Genomic DNA, 22,942 nt, shown 5'->3' on the forward strand with positions numbered 1-22,942 from the left:
CGCCCACAAAACCTAAAAAATTTACTCTTGGACCTTTTACAGAAAAAGTTGCCCCCCGCCCCCCGCTTTTTTTTTTTTTTTTTGCCTCCAAGCTAAGCTGGAGTGTCTCTCACATCATTGCCTTCATCCCATTTCAACAGCAATTATGCTGCCCCAGGTCTTCCTTAAATGTTACCTTCAGAATAGTTGCAAAAGATTCATAAGTATTCACATACATTTCCCTTACTTGTAAATGCTGCCTGATCCTCCTAAAATACACATTATTAAAGCTTTAATGACGTCCCAGTACTTGCAGAATAACCTATATTCTTTGGCACAATGTCCTTTCTGGGCCACTATTCAGCCTTATCTTTCTAGACTAGTGTCCTCCTACTTCCTTATTATACCCTATACTTAGTATAGGGTGATCATGTAATTTTCCAGATGGGGCCTTCAAGTGTGAAAGAGGCCCTATAATCACTATGTTGGGGAAACAGGTCTAAAGCAAGACTGTTCTAGGCAAACCAGTTTGAATGGTTCTCCATAAATACCCATTCCCTTACCTCTACTCACTGCTTCCTTAGACCAGAATTCCTTAACATAAATCTTAAACATCTTTTGAAATCCAGCTTAAATAGTGCCATGTCCACGAAGCATTATTCAAACAAAAACAAAAACAACTCCTTTTCCGTCTCCCTTATACATCAAGTGCTTTCTCGTGCTCTGGATTACTTTCTGCTGTTGAGATACACACACGTCACTTTTCCCCCATTAGTCCCTTGGAGGCATCATTCATGTTCGATTCTCTGTTCCCCCCAGGCCTAGCTTTATGCCATGTTCAAATGAGATTTGCAGCACATGTTTGAGGAATGAGTTGTTTAACCAGACAGGGCGGACTGATGGATATCTGGGGCTGTCAATGGAGATACATCATCCATTTTTAATGTAATTAAAGTCATGAGAAAAGTTGGGTTTCCAGGGTTGGAAGACAGAGCCTGGGGTGCCCATATGGTAGTAAAGCACAGTGGGTCAGGGCATGTGTATAGGCATTGGGGTCCAGGCTGGCCTGATATTGAACTCCTGCTCTGCCACTTACAGTCTTTGTCCTCTTGGGCAAGTTAGCCTCTCCTGAGTGTCTGCATCTATAAAATAGGAGTAATTGTAGTAACCTGTCCATAGAATGGTGGTTGAGAATTGAAATCATCCCAAGCACATGATGAGCACTCCAAGAAAGGTAGCGGCTGTGGCGTCATACAGGCTTCCCTGGTGGCTCAGATGGTAAAGAATCTGCCTGCAGTGCAGGAGACCCAGGTTCAATCCCTGGGTAGGGAAGGTATGCTATGATATATGCTTCACCATCCCAGTACTGTTGCCAACAGATGGGCAGCACCAGGACGTAACAATAGAAGAGGTGGGAGAAATGCAGCCCTGAAGTCTTAGAAGAATTTTTCTTCCCTTGATGGAAGTGCTTAGCTTCAGAGGGGTCAAAGCAGTGGGAGTTCTGAGTGAAGATGGTCTCCACTTACTAAGAAGTGACTAATCAGCAGTCTTTTGAGACACTGTTTCAGTAGAGTGGGCAAGGTACAAGGTAGGTGTCAGACAACTAAAAAAAAATAATGGCCAGAAGGAAGGGAATAACAGCCAAGAGGAAGGGGCAGGAAGAGGAGATGCAGAGTCATGTAAAAGATATGTTTGCTTAGTATTTTTTTTTCTTTGAGCCACATCATATTTTAAAAAGGACGGCACCCTGAAGTGTGGTCACTCAGTGACCTGTGTGGCCCCTTGGGGGTATGAAGTAAATCATTGACTAAAATCAGCGCTCAATTCAAGTGCCAATAACCCTTGCTGAGAGGATAAATGAGGACCTTTAAAAAGAATAGTTTTTAGTTCTTAGCATGGCCCCTCTTTCTAAGTTGGGGGTGTCTGTTGCCTGATTTGACATTGTGCCTTGAGGTTCTCACGAGCAGTCACACGCCGAGCCCTCCTTTATACTCACCTTGTTTGTGAGCATCTCATGAAATGTCTGCCTGGGTTGGAAAGACAAGCTGTGACTGGAGATGCTCCTGTGAAGTGAAGCCAAGTGAGCCTAGATGCTCACACCCAGACTCGCAAGTCTTCCATGATGAGGTAGAAAGAGCATGGGTGTCAGAGGCACGGGGCCTGGATGACAGCTCCAGTTTCATCTAGTGCTTCTGTGTTTTTTAACAAATCAATCTGTTTTCTCTGTGCATATTGTTAAGGCCATTTAAGAACATACTAAACTGTAACAGATACAAAAATATGATGGATGATTGTTCTTGGCTCTGCCCTTGCCATCAAATACATTGGAATTCTTGAGTTAAATCTTGCCTGGAAAATCCCATGGACAGAGGAACCTGGTAGGCTACAGTCCATGGGGTTGCAAAGAGTTGGACACGACTGAGCGACTTTACTTACTTAACGTTTTGGACCTGCCAACTGACTGTTGATTTGTTTTTCTGGCCATACCGTGTGACATGTGAGATCTTAGTTCCAACCAGAGATGGGACCCACACTGCCTGCGGTAGAAGGGTGGAGTCTTAACCACTAGATTGCCAGAGATGTCCCCAGCTGTCCTATGCTTTGGCAGCTACCACAAAAACTACTGGACTTCCCAGCTGGCATAGTGATAAAGAATCTGCCTGCCAGTGCAGGAGATGTCAGAGATGTGGGTTCAATCCCTGGGCTGGGAAGATCCCCTGGACTAGGAAATGGCAACCCCCTCCAATATTCTTACCAGGAAAAGTACATGGGCAGAGGAGCCTGGCAGCCAACAGTCCATGGGGTCGCAAAGAATTGGACATGACTCTGAATACTCATTGCACCACGCTTAGCCTTATTAGCACAGTCTAATCATTTTTGCTTGTCTTTGATTCAGTCAACACACCTACTAAGTACCTAGTGTGTGTCAAGAGTCATGTTGGGTTCCAGAGATAGGCAGTGAGTCATCAGCTCTAATGCAGGTTACAGGGCACACAGACCGGGAACAAGTGATCCGTCACAGTGACCCATTGCAACTGCGCCCAGTGTCATAAAGCAGGGGGCTGTGGGAAGGCACTTCACCACCTTCAACAGGTGAGAAAGAAGGGCATACACAGAAGTCTGAAGGCATCATCCTCAAACCAGCAGCATCAGCATCACCTGGAATCTTGTTTTACCCACCCCAGACCTACTCATTCAGGCTGTGGAAATGGGGCCCAGTAATCTGAAACAGTTCTCTTGGTGATTCCAATGCACATTAAAGTTTGAGAAACCACCAGCCTAGAGGAAATAACATTTAAGCTAAGCTCTATAGTCACACCATTCAATATAGTAACCACTGGCTATGGAGCCCTTGAAACTTGGCTAGTTCAAAGTGAGTTGTGCTTTAAGTATAAAATGCAGATCAGGTTTCAAAGATTTACTAGGAAAAAACACCTCTAATTATTTTATATAGATCATATGTTAGAATGATAATCCTTTGAAACTAAAGGGTTAAATAAAATGAATTATTAAAATTTCACCTACTTTTTTCTGCTTAATATGACTTTTAGAAAGTTTAAAATTACCAATTTTAAAAAGCCGATTATATGTGGCTTGAATTACATTTTGATTGGGCACAGCTGATGTCTGGTGGGTCCAAAAAGCAGAGTGGGATTGAAGTGGCAGTGGAGGGGAGGTGATGATGGGTAAGGGTTCTGTGTAGACTACAGAGTATGCAGAGTTCCTGAGGCCAGAAAGAACATGGTATGTTAAGGAAATAAAACCAAAGCCTTACTGGTCACATTAAGGATTTTGAGTTTTGTCCTAGGATCAACAGGAAGTAATTTGAGGGTTTTAAACAGGGTACTCAATTTTCAGGAAGTTTGTAGCTAATACATGAGGGTAAGATAACTACGGCTGAATATTGCATGACTCTCAGAATCAAAGCTCCCTGCTCCTGCCCAGAAGATGTGGGGGTAGAGGCATTTGGTCAGGCGGTACCATCAAGAGGGAGGGAGCAGGACCCTGACCATCAGCTGCCTCCACCCCAGGATATGAGGCACAAAACCCCTGCTGAAGGGAAAAGCAGACACCTGGGAATAGTTTTGTGCTCAGTTCATTTTCAGCTTGGTCAATGTTGAGAGCTGGAGGAAACATTCCAGAAGAGTCCAAAGTTGAGTAGGAGTTTGATTACAGAGCTGGGACTCTGCAAGGCACTGGCAAAGGTTTGGTGAAGGGAGGGTCAGGGACAAGGAAGCCTGGCACATGTGGGGATTAGCAGGTCTGTCCTTTGAAAAAGTGCACTGGACAACCACAGAGAAAGGGCCCGGATTAGAGCCTGGAGGCCTGGGCTCTGACCAGCTCCAGGAGTTGGGGTGGGGGTTCCCATTCACCTGTGATCTGGAGGAACTTCCCCTTTAAGTCACAGGTCATACACTAGCAGACTCAAGCTACTCTCAGACAGGTCTTATTTAGCTCATGTTTTTTTAAATGTATTATTGTTAGTTGCTAGTATTTGTATTGGATATCACATGAAATTACATTTCTAGTTCTTTTGAAAATTGGAAAATTGAGGACCTCAGTTCCTCAGTCTCACAGAGAAATGGGCTGGAGCTAAGTAGTAGCTACTCCTTTCATTTTTCCTATGAACTTTTAAGCTGAAATGATCATGTTACAAAAAAAAAAATTATATACTCTTCAAAACAGAATCTACAAGTTCTTTCTGGTCTGAGTCTTGCATTCTCTCCAGTCTTCTGTTTCCAGCAGCCCTCAGCTTTTCTTTGTTCTCCAGAAAAGTTCTAGAATGGTACCCTTAGCTCAGTGAGACTAAATTATACAGATGCTAGGGCTTCCCTGGTGGCTCAGAGGTTAAAGCGCCTTCCCGCAGTGCGGGAGACCTGGGTTCAATCCCTGGGTCGGGAAGATCCCCTGGAGAAGGAAATGGCAACCCACTCCAGTATTCTTGCCTGGAGAATCCCATGGACTGAGGAGCCTGGTGGCCTACAGTCCACAGGGTCGCAAAGAGTGGGACACGACTGAGCGACTTCACTTTCACTTTCCATCCATGTGTCAATGTGCATGAGTTGCATCCATCAGAGAAGCGCATATGTTCTCTGCAGTTCAGCAGTGTTCCCACGACCCCTGCAGCCCCACACAGATCTGCAGCCCCTGCCTGAAACTTTAAATGAAACTGACAGCAGTGTTGTATTTGTTGGTAAACACTTGGCATACCAGCTCCCACAGAGACTGAATCATAGAGATTGCAAGCTGGAAACCTCAACAGCTCCTTTGTAAATATTCAGCCATTAATTGAATGGCAAAGGTCAGTTGATAGCAAGGAGGAGAGAGGGAAGGGGTTTTGTTGACCTGAAGTAGATGCCCCAGTTCAGTATCTTATCCTGCGTTTGCCCTCTGCACCATAATAAGAGGCTGGTGTATTTGTAGTGGCTGTGGCACTATTTCTCTGCTCCAGTGTCTGTATTTTGAGAGGGAAGAAACAGAAATTGTCTTATTTCTTAAAGTAAACAAATAGAGCTGATTAAAAATACTGTAAAGCTTGGTGATAGGTGCCTGAGTGTTTGTGATGTTATTGCTACACCTTTTCCCCCCTCAGGATAGTTCATCATCAAAAGATGATGAAGAGGTGCATCTGCCTACAATATTTGTACATCACACCTTCTTCATTTGAATTGAAAAATAACTTCTTTGCTATAAGGAGCTTCTTGCTTGACAAGACACAGTAAGGGCTGAGGTAGAGAACTGTTGACAGCTTCTCTTTTCTCCATCCCTCTCCACCGCCACCACCAAAAACAGAGCAGTAAATAAAATGTTGCATGGGCATGAATCCAGTTTTTGATGGGTCTGAAGCTTCTAGCACTTAGTGGATTGGGGTGGGCTCTTCAAAAAAAACAATACCCAAGTGTCTTTCTTTTGCTGATTAAACACACATACACATTCTCATCCATGTGAATTCGTTAATTGGTCTCTCCCAGAGCCTTAGAAGTAGTTTGTTCAAGTGAGGGGCCCTAAAGCTTGAGCTTCATTCGTTTCATGAATACTCCACTTCCAGGTACTGGTAATCACCTAGCCAAACACTGCCTAGCTGCCTTGCCTCCCATTTTCAGTTTTCTGCCCCTCGATGCCCATCTGGGTTGAGGGGAGAGGCATCGTTCTCCCTCTGGAAAGTCTCAGCTCTGCAAGGTCCTGAGCCCAGGCTCTTTGGGTAACCAGATGCTTCCCTGTTGCACATGCACTGAATAAAGGTCAGACTTCACTGATGTCCGATGAGAAGGGAAGGTTGTAAACCTAATTGCTGTCCCCTTTCAACCACTTGCAGGTCATCTCCATCTGCTTCCTCCCTCAGGTCTGCTCTTGGCCCTCTGAAATTGGAAGCTTTGTTGTAAAGACTTTCCCCCCCACTTCAGAATCTCTCGGAATTAACTAAGGAAAGGAAGAAATGAGATCCAGATTCCAGTTAACTTCGTCACTGATTATTATATAACTGTGGGCGAATCACAGTTTAAGTGGGACAGAGTATCTCCAGTTCATGGACGTTGTCAAGAATGGCAGAAGACCAGGCCCTGATGTTTGTATAATCTGTACCCCCTGGTGTGGGAGGTGCTGGGCACAAAAACCGAGTCACATATGTCAGTGTGGAAGTGTCCGTTGGAAGGCCAGCGAGGCAGGCTGGTGCAGCCAGGCTGTAGATTTTCTCCAGGGGACAGAGTGGGCCCAGATTTCTGGGCTAGCACCTTCAGTTAGGGAGTTCAGAAACACTCCAGGGTTGCCTGCCCCACCTTACTAGAGTCTTCTCTGTGATGTGGCTGGCATGTATAGGACAGAGGGTTGAGAGGAGGAGATGTGGCCTTATCTGTGTGCTTCCTCTCCTACAGACCTGCTCCTGGTAATCTGTTTTTACAGGCAGCATCTCTCAGCTGCTTGATTTGATAGCTTGTTTTGTATCCAGATTTATTTTAATTATAAAAACTGTCATCTTGAGTCAGGTGAGAGATTCTTTACGTGACTACCATATTGGATGCTAAGGTTGATTGAAATCATCTTAGTATTGCTTCAGTGTTGAAACGTGGATTTTCTTGTCTGTGTGTGTGTGGTGTAGACTATGGCATTAAAGAGCCAGTTTTCTCCACTTGGTGATTTACATACCAGGTGAATGTGGTGGTTTATTGAATTACCATGTTTAATAACTTCTATAATAAGATGAGACTGTAAATATTTATTTCTTCACCAAAGGGAAAACAGAATGAGAAGGGTGTTCCTTCAATCTTGAGTCAGCTTCTCAAAGCTGGGAGTTCCCAGCTACAAGTCATCATTGTAGACATGTACAACTCATCCTATTAAACCCTGTCTTCTGTAAGCAGGAACTGCCTTTCTATCTGATGGAAATGTAGCATGCCATTGGAATGAAGTGTTCTGTTGTTTTACGTCATCCAATTAACATATACTATCTAACCATCAGAAAATTTAAGTCAGCTAACTAGGTTCCCTGTAATTATCCATAGACTCTGCCCGTATGTGCCGTAGTGCGTATGAGTTGCTGGATGCCTGATGTCAAAACGGTTTTAGGAATCATTCCAGTGTATTTTAGAAACTGGCTGTTGGAAAGTTGTGCTTCCACTCCAAGGTAGTCATTTGAATGAAACATATGACTTTTATACTTCTTGTTTCTTCTCCATCTAGATGTATTGTTGTCACTGAACATTGGCCCTTTGGAAAGCCCTAGGGAAGCTCAGCCATCAATATGTCCAAGTACAAACTGATTATGTTAAGACATGGAGAGGGTGCCTGGAATAAAGAGAACCGTTTTTGTAGCTGGGTGGATCAGAAACTCAACAGTGACGGACTGGAGGAAGCGCGGAACTGTGGGAAGCAACTCAAAGCACTAAACTTTGAGTTTGATCTCGTGTTCACATCCATCCTGAAGCGGTCCATCCACACAGCCTGGCTGATCCTGGAAGAGCTGGGGCAGGAGTGGGTTCCCATGGAGAGCTCCTGGCGTCTCAACGAGCGTCACTATGGAGCCTTGATCAGTCTCAACAGGGAGCAGATGGCGTTGAATCACGGCGAGGAGCAAGTGAGGCTGTGGCGAAGGAGCTACAACGTGACCCCTCCTCCCATCGATGAGTCCCATCCTTACTACCACGAAATCTACAATGACCGGAAGTATAAAGTGTGTGATGTGCCTTTGGATCAGCTGCCACGATCCGAGAGCTTAAAGGATGTTCTGGAGAGACTCCTTCCCTATTGGAATGAGAGGATTGCTCCTGAAGTGTTACGTGGTAAAACCATTCTGATATCTGCTCATGGAAATAGCTGCCGGGCACTCCTGAAATATCTGGAAGGTACCATCTTCATGCTATTACTAACCAGGTCTTAGTCCAGAAAGAACATGGTTTCTAAACTAAGAATGCACAGTTTCCATTATAGACTTTCCTTCCCTGTCACCTTTTGTCACTTCAGTCATTTAAGGATTGTTTTGTTCTATCAGAAATCCTGGGTCTTTTACGTTTGTATTATTTGCTCTAACTTCTGCAAGCCTCAGAATCACCTGAAGGGAGGGAGCACTGGGCCCACCCCTGGTTTCTGGCCCCACTCTTGGAGCCTGTAGGCCCGAGGTGTGGCTCCATAATTTGCTTTTCCAAAGAATTTTCAGGTGATGCTGATACTGCTGCTCAGGCTTCTCCAAGCGCTTGAGAAGCACTGATTTAAAAGATTATGTGTCGTCTGTTGTAACCAGGTAAGAGGAGGCTGGGGAGGGAAGAGGTTTCTGTAGAAATGGTATGCAGGGTACATTTCTTTTGTTGTTGGTTTAGTGTTTCACGATAAGTAAAATTATATAGATTTTATGTTCTTCCAGCTTGAAACAACCGTTGCTGTATTTTCAGACGTTGGTTTCCTGGATAATTGTTTGGTTCCAGTCTTTTCTTTCCAGACCAGATTTAGTCATCAACTGGGAGAAAGTTCAGGAGAAGGAAAAGAAAATGATGGCTTATTAGAGATAATCAGTAGCTTTAATTTTGATTCCTTGATGTTGTGTTCCAGAAAGTACTGTTGTTACCTATCTCTTAAGTAACATGAACTCTTCAGAGGACTCAGGCTCACCAGTTTGGGGCACCGTGATTGCACTGTGACATCTTCAGGGGTTTTCTCTCTCCTTTCTCCCTTCACTCAATAATCCTGGTTGTTGTTCAGTGGGGTCCGACTCTTTGTGACCCCATGGACTGCAGTGCTCCAGGCTTCCCTGTCTTTCGCCATCTTCTGGAGCTTGCTCAAGCTCATGTCCATCGAGTTGGTGATGCCATCCAACCATCTTCTTCTTTGTTGTCCCCTTCTCCTCCTGCCTTCAATCTTTGCCAGCATCAGGGTCTTTTCTAATGAGTTAGCTCTTCACATCAGGTGGATAAAGAATTGGAGCTTCAGCATCAGTCCTTCCAACGAATATTCAGGATCTCCTTTAGGATGGGCCGGTTGGATCTCCTTGCAGTCCAAGGGACTCTCAAGAGTCTTCTTCAACACCACAGTTCAAAAGCATCAGTTCTTTGGTGCTCAGCCTTCTGTATGGTCCAACTCTCACATCCATACATGACTGCTGAACCATAGCTTTGACTATATGAACCTTTGTCGGCAATGTCTCTGCTTTTTAATACACTGTCTAGGTTTGTCATAGCTTTTCTTCCAAGGAGCAAGTGTCTTTTAATTTCATGACTGTAGTCACCATCTGCAGTGATTTTGGAGCCCAAGAAAATAAAGTCTGTCACTGTTTCCATTGTTTCCCCATGTATTTGCCATGAAGTGGTGGGACCAGATGCCATGATCTTAGTTGTTTGACTGTTGAGCTTTAAGCCAGCTTTTTCACTCTCTTCTTTCACCATCATCAAGAGGCTCTTTAGTTCCTCTTCGCTTTCTGCCATAAGGGTGGTGTCCTCTGCATATCTGAGGTTATTAATATTTCTCCCTGCATTCTTGATTCCAGCTTGTGCTTCATGCAGCCCAGCATTTTTTGCATGATGTGCTCTGCATATAAGTTAAATAAGCAGGGTGACAACATACAGCCTTGATGCTCTTGTTTCCCAAATAATCCTGGATGGTTGTGCCTTTTGTGTGATGGGCTCTGTCTGGTGTTTTCCTGTCTCTTGTCACTGTCAGCAGTTAGCTCACTGGCATTAGAATGCATTTCTCCAACATTCCCTTTTCATTCTGCTTTGCTTTTCTATACGAGGCTGTGAAAATGAAAAGGTTGACATTGCACATGAAATAAATGAAGATAGGTTATTGTTAACAAAATGATCTTTATGAGATTTTAATGTAAACCTTTTAGCATTTGTTTTTTCCCCCCTCTAATGTTTATAACATGGCCAAGAGCCAAGTCATTACTTGTATACCTGACATCCATTCCTTGTGCAGAGATCTGAAATCTATAGACTTTATTAGCTGTTAAAAACTTTATTGGCCAGGCATGGTGCTTGATCTGTTTATGTGTGGGTATGTGTGTGTATCTTATTTACTCAACTGTATAAAGAGTTTTACTCTTCCTTGTTCAGAATAGTCAGATATTTGATTAAATCTATATATATAACTTCATCATTACTGGGTTTATTATAGTACTTTATTGTTTGAAGAAGAGTTGAGGCTCCTTTCAGGAGAATAACAAACCGAAATTCAGAATTTCAAAGTTTCTGCCAGAAGATGTATTCTCTTCTCCCCAGACTGATTCCTTTTTTCCATAGATGGAATTTAGATCTTTCTGTGGCCAGATTGCCTTCCTTCGAGAAACTGCCATCATCTCCTTACGGATCCTCTTCTCTTCCCCATCTCGGAAATCCTCCTTTTAAAGACAATTTCCTGCTGTCTGGTACTATTTACTCTTTGCCTATCTTCACGTTTAGAGTGCTTAGGTTATTCTACAGCCCCGACCGTAGCTTGCTTTAATAGCCCCTTCTATTAGTGCATTGGTAATTTAACTATTTGTTATTCTTTTTTGAAAAATATAGGAAGGCTTAATAAATTGTGGTTAGGAGGACTGCCATCTTGGTGGGGTTGGAGAGAGAATTACTCGTCAAGGGCAAGGTAACACATAGAAGAGCTGACTGTCTGTATTTGAGGGAGGTTTTGAAATCACTAATAATTTTTTTAAAACAACCAAATGATACAGCTTTTTGAGAAAACAATCTGGCAGTTCCTTTATGGTGAAACAATGATCCAACAGTTCTACCCCTAGATACAGTCCTAGGGTGACTGTAACAAAGGACCCCTAACTGGGTGGCTTAGAAAAACATAATAACTGTCTCTCAGTCCTGGGAGCTGAAGTCCTAAACGAGAGTATCGGCAGGGCCCTGCTCCCCCTAGTGGCTGCAGGAGCAAATCTCAGCTTGACTCTTGTGGTTTCTGGTGTTTGCCAGACATCCCTCACGTTCCTAGCTCGTGGAAGCATCAGTGCAGCCCTCCGTCTTCACTGGGGGTTCTCCCTGTGTGTCTCTGCATCTTGTCCAAATTTTCCTGTTTATAAGGACACCCAAAACACTGCACTGGAGCCTAACCCAGTGACCTCATTTTGACATGATTACCTCTATCAAAACTCATTTCTAAGTGAGATCACATTCCGAGGTGCTGGAGTTTACCTTCAACATATGTTTTTTGGGGGAAATACAGTTAAGTTCATAGCAATACCTAAGAGAAATGAAAACATATGTCCAAACAAAAACTTGTACACAAGCTTTCAAAGCAGCATTATTCATAAAAGACAAAATGTAGAAGCAACCCAAATGCCCATCAATGGGTGATTGGACAGATGAAATATGTAGTATGTCCATACAATTAAATATTATTCAGCATTAAAAATAATTAGTGAACATGCTGTAATGTGGATGAGCTTCGATATCATTATTACATGAAAGAACTTAATCACAAGGATCACATATTGTAGGACTGTACTGGTATAAAATCTCCAGGATAAGCAAATCTATATAGACATGAAATAGTTTGTCTTCTGGGACTGAGTGGGAGGGGAAGAGGGTGGAGTGAAGAGTGACTGCTGATACATGCAGGGTTTCTTTTTGGGGTGGTGAAAATATTCTAAAACTGTGGTGATGTTTGCACAACTCTCAATATGCTAAAAGCCATTGTATACATTAAATGGGTCAGTTGTATGTGGTATGGTATGTGAATTACTAAAGCTACAAAATAATTTAATCAATGAGATTTAAAAATGAGAGGATTTGAAATAGCCCTGGAAAGCAGTAGTTTGGGGCAAATACAGGGAAGTGACAGGTAACAAAGGAGATATGCATGGATGTGGAGTATAGAATAAATTAAAAAATCAAAACACAGCTTTGACCACTGGGGCAGAAATGGATTTATAGGCATTACTGAGGCTTCACTGGTGTCTCAGATGGTAAAGAATCCGCCTGCAATGCAAGAGACCTGGGTTCGATCCCTGGGTTGGGAAGATCCCCTGGAGAAGGGAATGGCCACCCATTCCAGTATTCTTACCTGGAGAATCCCAATGGACAGAGGAGCCTGGTGGGCGACAGTCCATGGGGTCACAAAGAGACACTATTGAGTGAGAAATTAGTGGGCATTTGTTCTTAGGCTTCATTTATCTTTTCTTGTGAAGGTCTTTCTTCCTTTAATTTGGATTGTATGGAACTAACTTACCTTTCAGAGATTAATGAAGTAGTCCCTCAAATTATAACTCCTATCCTATCACTGTAAACAGGCTGTATAGAAAATGTTTTCATTTGGGGAATAACTGATTTAAAACAGCATCGTTCATGCTCGAAGAGGTCAGTTATACAAAGAATAGAAGGTACGTGTAGAGAAAGGTATAAGGCTGGCAGGTGTCTGCAGGAGAAGAGAAGGGAGGTATATGGGAGGAAGATAGGGAAGGTAGAAATGGTAGGGTTGGTAACCAGGAAGTATGCCAGACATTCAAGGGGGTAAAAATTGGCAGAAAAACCAGAATATACCATTAGGCACAAGCCGATAGCTGGGGAAGCGAATGAGTGAAGATTGCAGTTTGTCCATAGGAAGTCTTTTTTTTTTAATTATTTATTTTAATTGGAGTCTAATTACGTTACATTGTTGTGGTGGTTTTTGCCATACATTGACATGAATCAGGGGAAGTCTTAAGAGTGGTTTGTGATCTTGGCTCCCCCATCCGTGGGAGGAGAACAACTTTGTTCCCTTTTGGTCTATAGTACCCCCTGGTGGTACTGTTGTTAAGATTCATCAAGGTTCTTAGCTGTTGCTAAGATTCCCTGTAGTAACTTCCATGCCTAACATGGAAGAAAATGACTTAATGTGCTGGAAATAGACTGGACTAGATTTTAGGATCACATCATAAATTATTTGTTATCTCTTGTTTTAGGAATCCTCTAAATGCTAATTCCCTCTACTAAAATTTCTCTTACAGTGTATGTTGAAAAATAAGATCCAAGTATTCTATGCCACAGCTCCAAAAATTAAGCATAAGTCACTTTTTAAAGATCAGAAGAAAGTGTTTATTTCTTCCATATCATTTCTTATAATTTAGTGAGATCACAGCCCTTTAAAAAATTTATTGTAGATGTATATGCTCACTGGAATAGGAATACCAACATTAGTTATCTTATATGTCATTAACCTTTGAGAGTTCATGGGTGAAGGCGACATGTGTTGTGTTAGTCGCTTCAGTCATGTCCAACTCTTTGTGGCCCCATGGACTATAGTTTGCCAGGCTCCTCTGTCCATGGAATTCTCCAGGCAAGAATACTGGAGTGGGTAGACGTTCTTTTCTCCAAGGGTTCTTCCCAACCCAGAGATCTAACCAGGGTCTCCTGCTTTGCTGGTGGATCTTCTTGGAAGGTTAGGAGACCTAATTTTCATGTGGTACTTGATAAATTCTCAATCTAAAAAAAAAAAAAAGTTCTATTGAGTTTGGGAAATATCTTGATTCTGGGAAAGAGAGAAGGCAGGAGAAGGGGATGACAGAGGACGAGGTGGTTTGATGGCATCACAGACTCAGTGGACATGAGTTTGAGCAAGCTCCAGGAGGTGGCGCAGGACGAGGGGCCTGGCGTGCTGCAGCCTTTGGGGTCACAGAGGTGGACACAACTGAGCCCCTGAGCAACAACAAATTGAATTCAGATACTGACTTTCCAAGATTCCAAAAATTAAGTGAATCTCGCTTACTTTAAGGGCTTCCCAAGGGGCGCAATGGTAAAGAATTCGCCTGCCAGTGCAGGAGATATAGGAGACGAGGGTTCAATCTGTGAGTCAGGAAGATCCCCTAGAGTAGAAAGTGGCAACCCACTCCAGTATTCTTGCCTGGAAAACTCCATAGGCAGAGGAGTCTGGTGGTCTACAGTCCATGGGGTTGCGGAGAGTCGGACATGACTGAGCAAGAGGCACACACACCCTTACTTTAAGGGGAAAATACAAGATTTTCCTAATAGAAAAAGATGACTGGCTGATTTATTTGTGTGTATATGTGCTTATTGTGTTAAAGAAGTGTAAAGGACTTCCCTGGTGGTCCAGTGGTTAAGAATCTGCCTGCCAGTGGAGGGGACACGGGTTCAATCCCTGGCCCAGGAAGATTCCGCGTGTGGTGGGGCCACGTAAGCCCACGTGTCACAACTGCTGAGCCCGTGTGCCGGGAGCCCGTGCTTTGCGGCAAGAGAAGCCGCCACAGTGAAAAGCGTGTGCCCCAGACTGGAGAGTAGGTCCCACTGCTGCAACCAGAGAAAGCCCTCCCGCAACAGGGAAGATAGTGTTTTGAAAAGCCATAAAATTTACCATCTTAATTGCTAATTTATTTTTACTGTGAATTTATATTACTATACATCCCCCTGTTTTTGATTAATGTCTGTTACCCTGGTACAGTTATTCACAGCATCTCCTTTCACTTTCTAAAGTGCCCCAGCTTGGATGATAAATTTTATGGTCATCTTATTATAAAGTTATTCATCTGTATTAAGAATGAATCTTTGAAATGGGTGTGACCAGATTCCATATTCCCTATAAGTACAAAAGTTGCTAAATTCTTTGCATTGGTCACAAAGGTAAAAAATGTTATTGTAGACTGATCTGAATCCTAGTCCTGTTTTCTAGATATGTTTATGTAAAATTCTCCCCTTCAAACAGGATCTTTCAAGCAAGTGGGCAATTTCCCCCCATATGTTCTTAAATTGTTTGACACACTTAAAAGCATCTTACCTTCTGTTGGACAGAGTACGGTAACTGATAGAATTGATGACAGCATACTGTCTTATAGAAATACCTTATTGTAACTTTGGATTGGAAAGAATGATAAGCCAGTCATGGAACTAATTGGGAAATTGGTCTGCCCTGAAGTCTCCAAGGGCCTTAAGATCTTTTGGCTAAGAGTATACACGTTACTCATCTACTCTAGATTGTATATACCCCGATAATGGAGAAAGTTCCTAAGATGTTATTTTGTTTCTCAAATATTTGGTGCTATGATTTTACCCTGCTGCTGCTGCTAAGCCACTTCAGTCGTGTCTGACTCTGTGCAACCCCATAGACGGCAGCCCACCAGGCTCCTCGGTCCCTGGGATTCTCCAGGCAAGAATGCTGGAGTAGGTTGCCATCTCCTCCAATGCATCAAACTGAAAAGTGAAAGTGAAGTCGCTCAGTCGTGTCCGACTCAGTCATGTCCGACTCTATGCGACCCCATGGACAGCAGCCCACTAGGCTCCTCTGTCCACAGGATTCTCTAGGCAAGAACACTAGAGTGGGTTGCCGTTTCCTTCTCGTGATTCTATCCTACAGTCAGTCAAATCCTGCCTGTGGGAAAGAAGGCAGGTGCTGTTGAATTAAAGTAAAACCCAGACAGATCTCACGGCTTAGCCGTGACCATGGTGAGTAGGTGGGGTTGTGAACGAAGCCCAAACCCAGTTCACTAAGTCTCCCCTTACCACATGCTGCTGCTGCTGCTCCTGCTAAGTCGCTTCAGTCGTGTCCGACTCTGCGCAACCCCGTAGACGGCAGCCCACCAGGCTCCTCTGTCCACAGGATACTTACCACCTGAGCTGTTTTGTTTTTTTTTCCTGAAAAGTAGCCCTTCCCTTGATCTATTCTGTTTGTAATACTGTTATGAGAAGCTGACTCGAGTATCTTTGGCAAGTAAAGTATAAAAAGATAATTTCATGCAACTAATTGAGTCTTATATTATTATGGTTTTACATTGTGGGTTGTGAATGACACTCCCTGGTACAGCTATACAAGATGGCCCTTTTTTGAGTGCGTGCTGTGCGCTAAACACAGTTCTAGGCATTTTGCATACATGTTTCTGGTAGGAATTAGAACAAGTGTTTGAACTTACTGGAACTTACTTGCTTTGTTTCTGTGTCTTACTCTGCTATTTAGTGTAGCCAAGTCATGTTTTTTCATTTTTAAAATTTATTTCTCGCTGTGCTGGGTCTTTGCTGCTACATGGGCTCTTCTTAAGCTGTGGCGAGAGGGGGCTGCTCCCTGGTTGCAACGTGTGGGTTTCTCATTGCGCTGGCTTCTCTTGTTGCAGAACACAGGCTTGAGGGTGCATGGCCTCCAGTAGTTGCAGCGCGTGGGCTCAGTTGTTGTTGATGCGTGGGGTTAGTTTTTCCACTACATGTGGGATCTTCCCGGACCAGGGATTGAACCCGTATCTCCTGCATTGGCAGGTGGACTCTTTACCACTGAGCCACCAGGGAAGCCTGTAAGTCATGTTTTTAAATTTTCATTGGAACAATCATTGATTGTTTTCATTTTGTTTGGTTTGGTTGGATTTTTAGATTTCTCATGTGAGATCACACGGTATTTGTCTTTCTCTGCCTGATTTCACTTAGCGTAATACCCTCTAGATCCATCCGTATTGTCACAAATGGCAAGCTATCTTTTTTATTACTGAGTAATGTTTCATTGTGTATATGCACCACGTCTTGTTTATCCATTATTTTATCAATGAATAGTTAGGTGGCTTCCATTTCTTGACTATTATAAATAATGTTCCAGTGAACATTGGTTTGCGTGTATTTTTTTTTTTGAATTAGTGTTTTTGTTTTCTTTGGATAAATACCCAGAAGTGAAATTGCTGGATCATATAGTGGCTCTATTTTTAATGTTTTGAAAAACCTGTGTATTGCTTTCCATAATGGCTGCACCAGTTTACAATCCTGCCAGCAGTGCACAGGGTCCCCTTTTCTCCATATCTGTGCTGGCAGTGGTTATTTGTTGTCTTTCTGAAGATAGCCACTCAGGTGTGAGGTGGTATCTCACTGTGGTTCTAATTTGCATTTCCCTGATGTTTAGTACAGCTAAGCGTCTATTTATGTGTCTGTTGGCCATCTGCATTTCTCCTTTGGGAAACATCTATTCAGGTCCCCTGCCCATTTTTTAATCAGGTTGCTTGTTTTTTGTGTGTGTGTGTGATGTTGAATTGTTTGAATTCCTTGTCTACTTTGGCTATGAACCCCTTATTGGATGTATCACTTTGCAGATATCTTTCCCCATTCAGAATGCTGCCCTTTGGTTTGTTGATAGTTTCCTTCTTTCTGCAAAGGCTTTCAGTTTGGCATAGTGACATGGACTGCTTTACTTTTAACTTTATAGTAGTTCTTAATTCCTTCAGAAGAAAGAAGACTTAAATATGTGAAATGCTATATAGTAAGAAAACCTCTACGTGAAGGACTGCTTTATTGATTTTTAACAGCATAAACAACTACCCATGCTGTACTAAGAAGTCAAGATTACAGCAGGGCCCACCTCTCACCAGCTACTACCACGATGACTCCTAGCCCAGGCTTAGTATCTAATAGCTCCCTGTTCCTTCGCATTCCAGACGGGTGTGTGTTTCTTTCTCTGTGGTTGGCAGAGCCACTTCCTGTTTGTTTCCTGCCGGCCCACATTGGAGGAGAAGCGAGGTACTGAACTGAAGCATTGGATGTAGTCTGCATGTTGCCAGCGGAAGTGGATTGTTTAGTCTGGGTTCAAGAAAGGACTAGGCAGTTTCAAGTTTGGAGTAAACGTGGCATGCAAGATAGGCTTGCCCCACTGAAGAACTGTGTGCAGCTGCACACGTAACAAGGCAAAGAAGTGATGGAGTGAAATTAGAGACTGAAGGAGGAAAGGTCAGCTGGGACTTGCTGTGGGGACGGGGACTGACTGACCAGTCACCTTTGGCATTTTGTGGGATATTTTCAGAAGTAGCAAAGTCAGGCCTCTCTTCTGTGAAGCAAATGCTTATCTCGTGGTATGGTTAAGCTTTCTCGTATTATAATTGATTTATAGAAACCTAAACCATTTAACTATAAAATTGGATGTAGGATGGATTCTACTCTCTGCCTTATTCTAAATCAGAGGCTGTTATGTTATCATCATGTTACACTACTCAAATAACCAAGTTCTAATTGTCCCCTGGCCAGTCTTTTAAGTTGTACATGAATAGCATTCAAACCTTAAAGAAATAAAAGTAGGTGGACCATATATGAAATTCAGAATCTTGTGTCAGCTCTTATTTTGGCAATAGAAGAATACAGAACTCTCATCACAAGTCACCGTCAGTGGGGTTTTAATTGTGACTGATGTGATTGGGAAAGGGAAGGGGGGCATGGGTGGCACCTCACATTTGTATAATTTGATCAGAGTTTTGCCCTCTTTCTCTAATTCCCAAAAATATGCATCATGGAATTGGGGTTTCTCAGGGCTTCCCAGGTAGCACTAATGGTAAAGAACCCACTTGCCAATGCAGGAGACACAAGAGACATGGGTTCAATCTCTGGGTCAGGAAGATCTCCTAGAGGGGGACATGGCAACTCACTTCAGTATTCTTGCCTGGAAAATCTCATGGACAGAGGAGCCTGGCAGGCTACAGTCCATGGGGTCACAAAGAGTCGGACAGGACTGAAGCAACTGAGCACGCACGTGCATGTTGTCCTGTATAGATCTGTCTCCCCAAACATCTTTTCTCTTGTTTCCTAATATTCAAAGATTTGGGCAAACTCTTTGGAGAAAACCAAAGAAAATATATAGAAGACAGATTTCATTTCGGTTGTTTGTGCACTAAATACAAATGACTTTTTCTTCAACCTTTTTGACCATCTCTCTTTTTTTTCCTTAAAAAGGTAATAAAGGAATCACAATCTTTAGTCAGAGCTTCAGCAGTAAGGGACTAGATTTAATTTGAAAGCTTAGAGAGTTCAGGTTCATTCATTTCAGCCGTGTGCCAAGGGTCCGTTAAGTCCGGTGCCGTATATCCTTGGTACGAGGATGCAGCGCCTGGACTTGGACATGCAAAGTCTGTACTTACGAGGCACACTGTGAGTCTCCGTTTCGATCTCCTGAAATTTGGCCAGTACTGTACCTCCTGAAATTGAAAGATGCTTACTCGTTGGAAGAAAAGTTATGACCAACCTAGATAGCATATTCAAAAGCAGAGACATTAATTTGCCAACAAAGGTCCGTCTAGTCAAGGCTATGGTTTTTCCAGTGGTCATGTATGGATGTGAGAGTTGGACTGTGAAGAAAGCTGAGCACCAAAGAATTGATGCTTTTGAACTGTGGTGTTGGAGAAGACTCTTGAGAGTCCCTTGGACTGCAAGGAGATCCAACCAGTCCATTCTGAAGGAGATCAGCCCTGAGATTTCTTTGGAAGGACTGATGTTGAAGCTGAAACTCCAGTACTTTGGCCACCTCATGTGTAGAGTTGAGTCATTGGAAAAGACTCTGATGCTGGGAGGGATTGGGGGCAGGAGGAGAAGGGGACGACAGAGGATGAGATGGCTGGATGGCATCACTGACTCGATGGACGTGAGTCTGAGTAAACTCTGGGAGTTGGTGATGGACAGGGAGGCCTGGCGTGCTGTGATTCATGAGGTGGCAAAGAGTCGGACACAACTGAGCAACTGAACTGTACCTCTGACATAGTCCTCTGAGTGCTTTCATGTACAGACTATATGTCTTAGAGTTTTTGTTAACATTCTATTCCTAACAGCCTTTACTTAATTCATATAGTTGTAATATCAGATCATTAAGCTAAAAAAATTCCAGATTCTAGCAGCCAACACATGATAAAATTCCTTACAGTTGAACAAACATTACTAAATTCTTGCATAAGGCCCCGTTCAAAAGCATGAACATCACAAGAGTGGCTAAAACATTATCTTACAATCCTGGTGGGAGAAGTGAGTATTTGCTCATCCACCGCTGATAGAAGGCAGAGGGGTAGTGCTGTATATCTGTGTGGGGATCTTCATGACTGTCCATGGTTCCTGTTCCAGCTCAGTGGTCAGGGGAATCATTGTAGATACAGTCTTGATTTTTTGAAGTTGGTCCTGGTCCAGAGAATTAAGTTGTTTAGATTTCTTCCCATATTGGCTTTGAGTTACTCCTTTGACTTACCATCAAACTTTCATTATTTCTTAGTTGAAATATCCCAGTCATTAAAATGGATTGCAGTTAACTTTCAGATGCTCCTACATGGAAGATTCAAGAATTAAAGACAACAGTCGGGAGTTGGTGAAGGGGTTGATGCGGGATTAGGTATTTCCCTTCAGAACATTCTTAGATGCCTTTTAAAACAATCTAAACCCATTATCAGATGGAGCACGTGATATCTGGTCACTCATTATAATTTTCATATGATGTTCTGGTTAATACATTTGTAATATGATATTGCATAATATAGTATTGATTCAGTTTGATTTAATCCAACGCAGATGCATTTTTTAGCCTTAGGAGTTCTGCTTGCTTAACTCTCTTAGGACAAAGAATGTGGCTTATGCCAAAATTGAGCAATGAGTAATGGCTTCATTGTGGTTTTTCCTAATTTGCTTTTTTTAAAGTGTCAGTCACTAAATCTGTTGACTGATTATTAAGCGGTCTAAGTATTTTAAATATTTGTAAGTAATTAGTCTGCTCTGTGAATGGCTCGAGTAGCCATTGAAGTGGAATGTCAACTTTATTTATTGGAAATATTTTTTTTTGTTGAACTCTCCTTTCTTTATAGGTGAAATATTGTAGTTCTTGTGGCCTTTTGTTTAGTTTGCTCTTTCATTTGGTCCCACGCAAAGCCGGGTTGTTATCTAAGCCATAAGCATGAGCTCGAGAGTAACGCTCTTGAAAATAACACTTGTTACACCTGGTTAGATCTGAGGCCATAGTCAGATGAGTTCCACATGTGCCTCTTGACCCTTGCCAAAGACCTAGCACTTTTCTCTGAGGTCACATCATAACCCCTAACCCTGGCCCATGATAATCCCCGTGTGTTAGCTATTTCAAGGGGATCAGACAAGTCAGTTCATCCCTGTTATTGTTGCTTAGTCACCAAGTTATGCCCTACTCTTTTGCGACCCCATGGACTGTAGCGTGCCAGGCTCCTCTGTCCATGGGATTTCCCAGGCAAGAATACTAGAGTGATTGCCATTTCCTTCTCCAGGGGATCTTCCCAACCCAGGGATCGTGCCGTGGTCTACTGCACTGCAGGTGGATGCTTTACTGCTGAGCCACAGGCGAAGCCCATTCATCCCTGTACTAATCTTGAAAACATGAGACCACTAGGTTCTGGCGTCCAGTTATCACCCAGCCCTTCACAAGGGCAGAACATGGACATAAACATTCTCCTCTCTCCTAGTACTGAGGTGGAAATAGCCATCGACGAGTCAGATGACCAGAGCTGAAGTCCTGGAATTTGGAAACTTTTTAAAAAGTCCAGTTTTACTGTCTTGTGATTTGAACTGTAAACTTCTGTGGATCTGTTCAGTAGTTTTTCAGACATCTTTCTAGAGATACAATTCACATGCCATACAGTTCACCCATTTAAAGTATATAATTCAGCGGCTTTTCACAGAGTTGTTTATTCGCAGAGCTGTCCATCTACCAGCACAGTCAGTTTCAGAACATTTTCATTACCCTCAAAAGAAGACAAACACCCCATACCTGGCTGTCACTGTGCAGTCCTCCCGTCCCCTCTGGCCCTAAGCAACCACACGTCTATTTATGTCACCGTTAGATTTGCCAGTTCTGGCCCTCGTGCGTGCTTCGTTGCTCAGCCAGGTCCGACTCTTTGTGATCGTTTGGATTGTAGCCTACCAGGCTTCTCTGCCTATGGGATTCTCCAGGCAAGGATACTGGAGTGGGTTGCCATGGCCTCTTCCAGAGGATCTTCTTGGCCCAGGGATCAAACCCATGTCTCCTGTGTCTCCTGCATTGGAAGGCGGATTCTTTACCTGCTGAACCATCTTGGGAAGGCACCATTGGGTATAAATGGAATCATGCAGTATATACTCCTTTGTGACTGGCTTCTTTTACTTAGCATACTGTTTCCAGGGGTCATCAATGCTTAGCATGTATCAGCACTTCATTCTGGAGAAGGCAATGGCACCCCACTCCAGTACTCTTGCCTGGAAAATCCCATGGATGGAGGAGCCTGGTGGGCTACAGTCCATGCGGTTGCTACGAGTCGGACATGACTGAGCGACTTCACTTTCACTTTTCAGTTTCATGCACTGGAGAAGGAAATGGCAACTCACTCCAGTGTTCTTGCCTGGAGACTCCCAGGGACGGGGGAGCCTGGTGTGCTGCCATCTGTGAGTTCGCACAGAGTCGGACACGACTGGAGCGGCTTAGCAGCAGCAGCAGCACTTCATTCCTTTTCATTGCCAAATAATAACCCATTGTTTGGATCTACCCCATTTAATTCATCCGTTCATCAGTTGGTGGGCTTTTAGGCTGTTTCTATCTTTTATCTCTTATGAATGATGCTGCTCTGAGGGTCCGGGTATGGGTTTTTGTGTGGACATACGTTTGCATTTCTCTTGGGTGTGTACCTAGGAGTAAAATTGCTGGGTCCCATGGTAATTCTGTGTTTACCTGTCTGAAGAATTGCCAGACTGTTTTCGAAAGATTCCACAGGATCTTATACTCTTAGTTTACAATGTATTAGGATTTCAGTTTCTCTCTGTCCTTAGTGGTCACCTGGCTCTAAACCACGTGC

General features: G+C 43.2%; 1 protein-coding gene across 6 annotated transcripts in view; it reads left to right on the forward strand.

The window, feature by feature from the left end:
* The window catches only part of BPGM (bisphosphoglycerate mutase), a 46,377-nt gene that overhangs the window by 18,979 nt on the left and 4,456 nt on the right, over nucleotides 1-22,942 (forward strand). For 3 of the 6 annotated variants that reach the window (XM_069588408.1, XM_069588409.1, XM_069588410.1), the window contains 2 exons: nucleotides 6,323-6,544; nucleotides 7,657-8,318. In XM_069588408.1, the coding sequence (XP_069444509.1) occupies nucleotides 7,718-8,318 (601 nt within the window). In that variant the 5' untranslated portion in view covers nucleotides 6,323-6,544; nucleotides 7,657-7,717. The remainder of the gene's footprint in view (nucleotides 1-6,322; nucleotides 6,545-7,656; nucleotides 8,319-22,942) is intronic. The other 3 variants (XM_069588406.1, XM_069588411.1, XM_069588407.1) reach the window with 1 other exon arrangement.

This window comes from Ovis canadensis, chromosome 4, assembly GCF_042477335.2.
Source record: "Ovis canadensis isolate MfBH-ARS-UI-01 breed Bighorn chromosome 4, ARS-UI_OviCan_v2, whole genome shotgun sequence".
NCBI classification, from domain to species: Eukaryota; Metazoa; Chordata; class Mammalia; order Artiodactyla; family Bovidae; genus Ovis; species Ovis canadensis.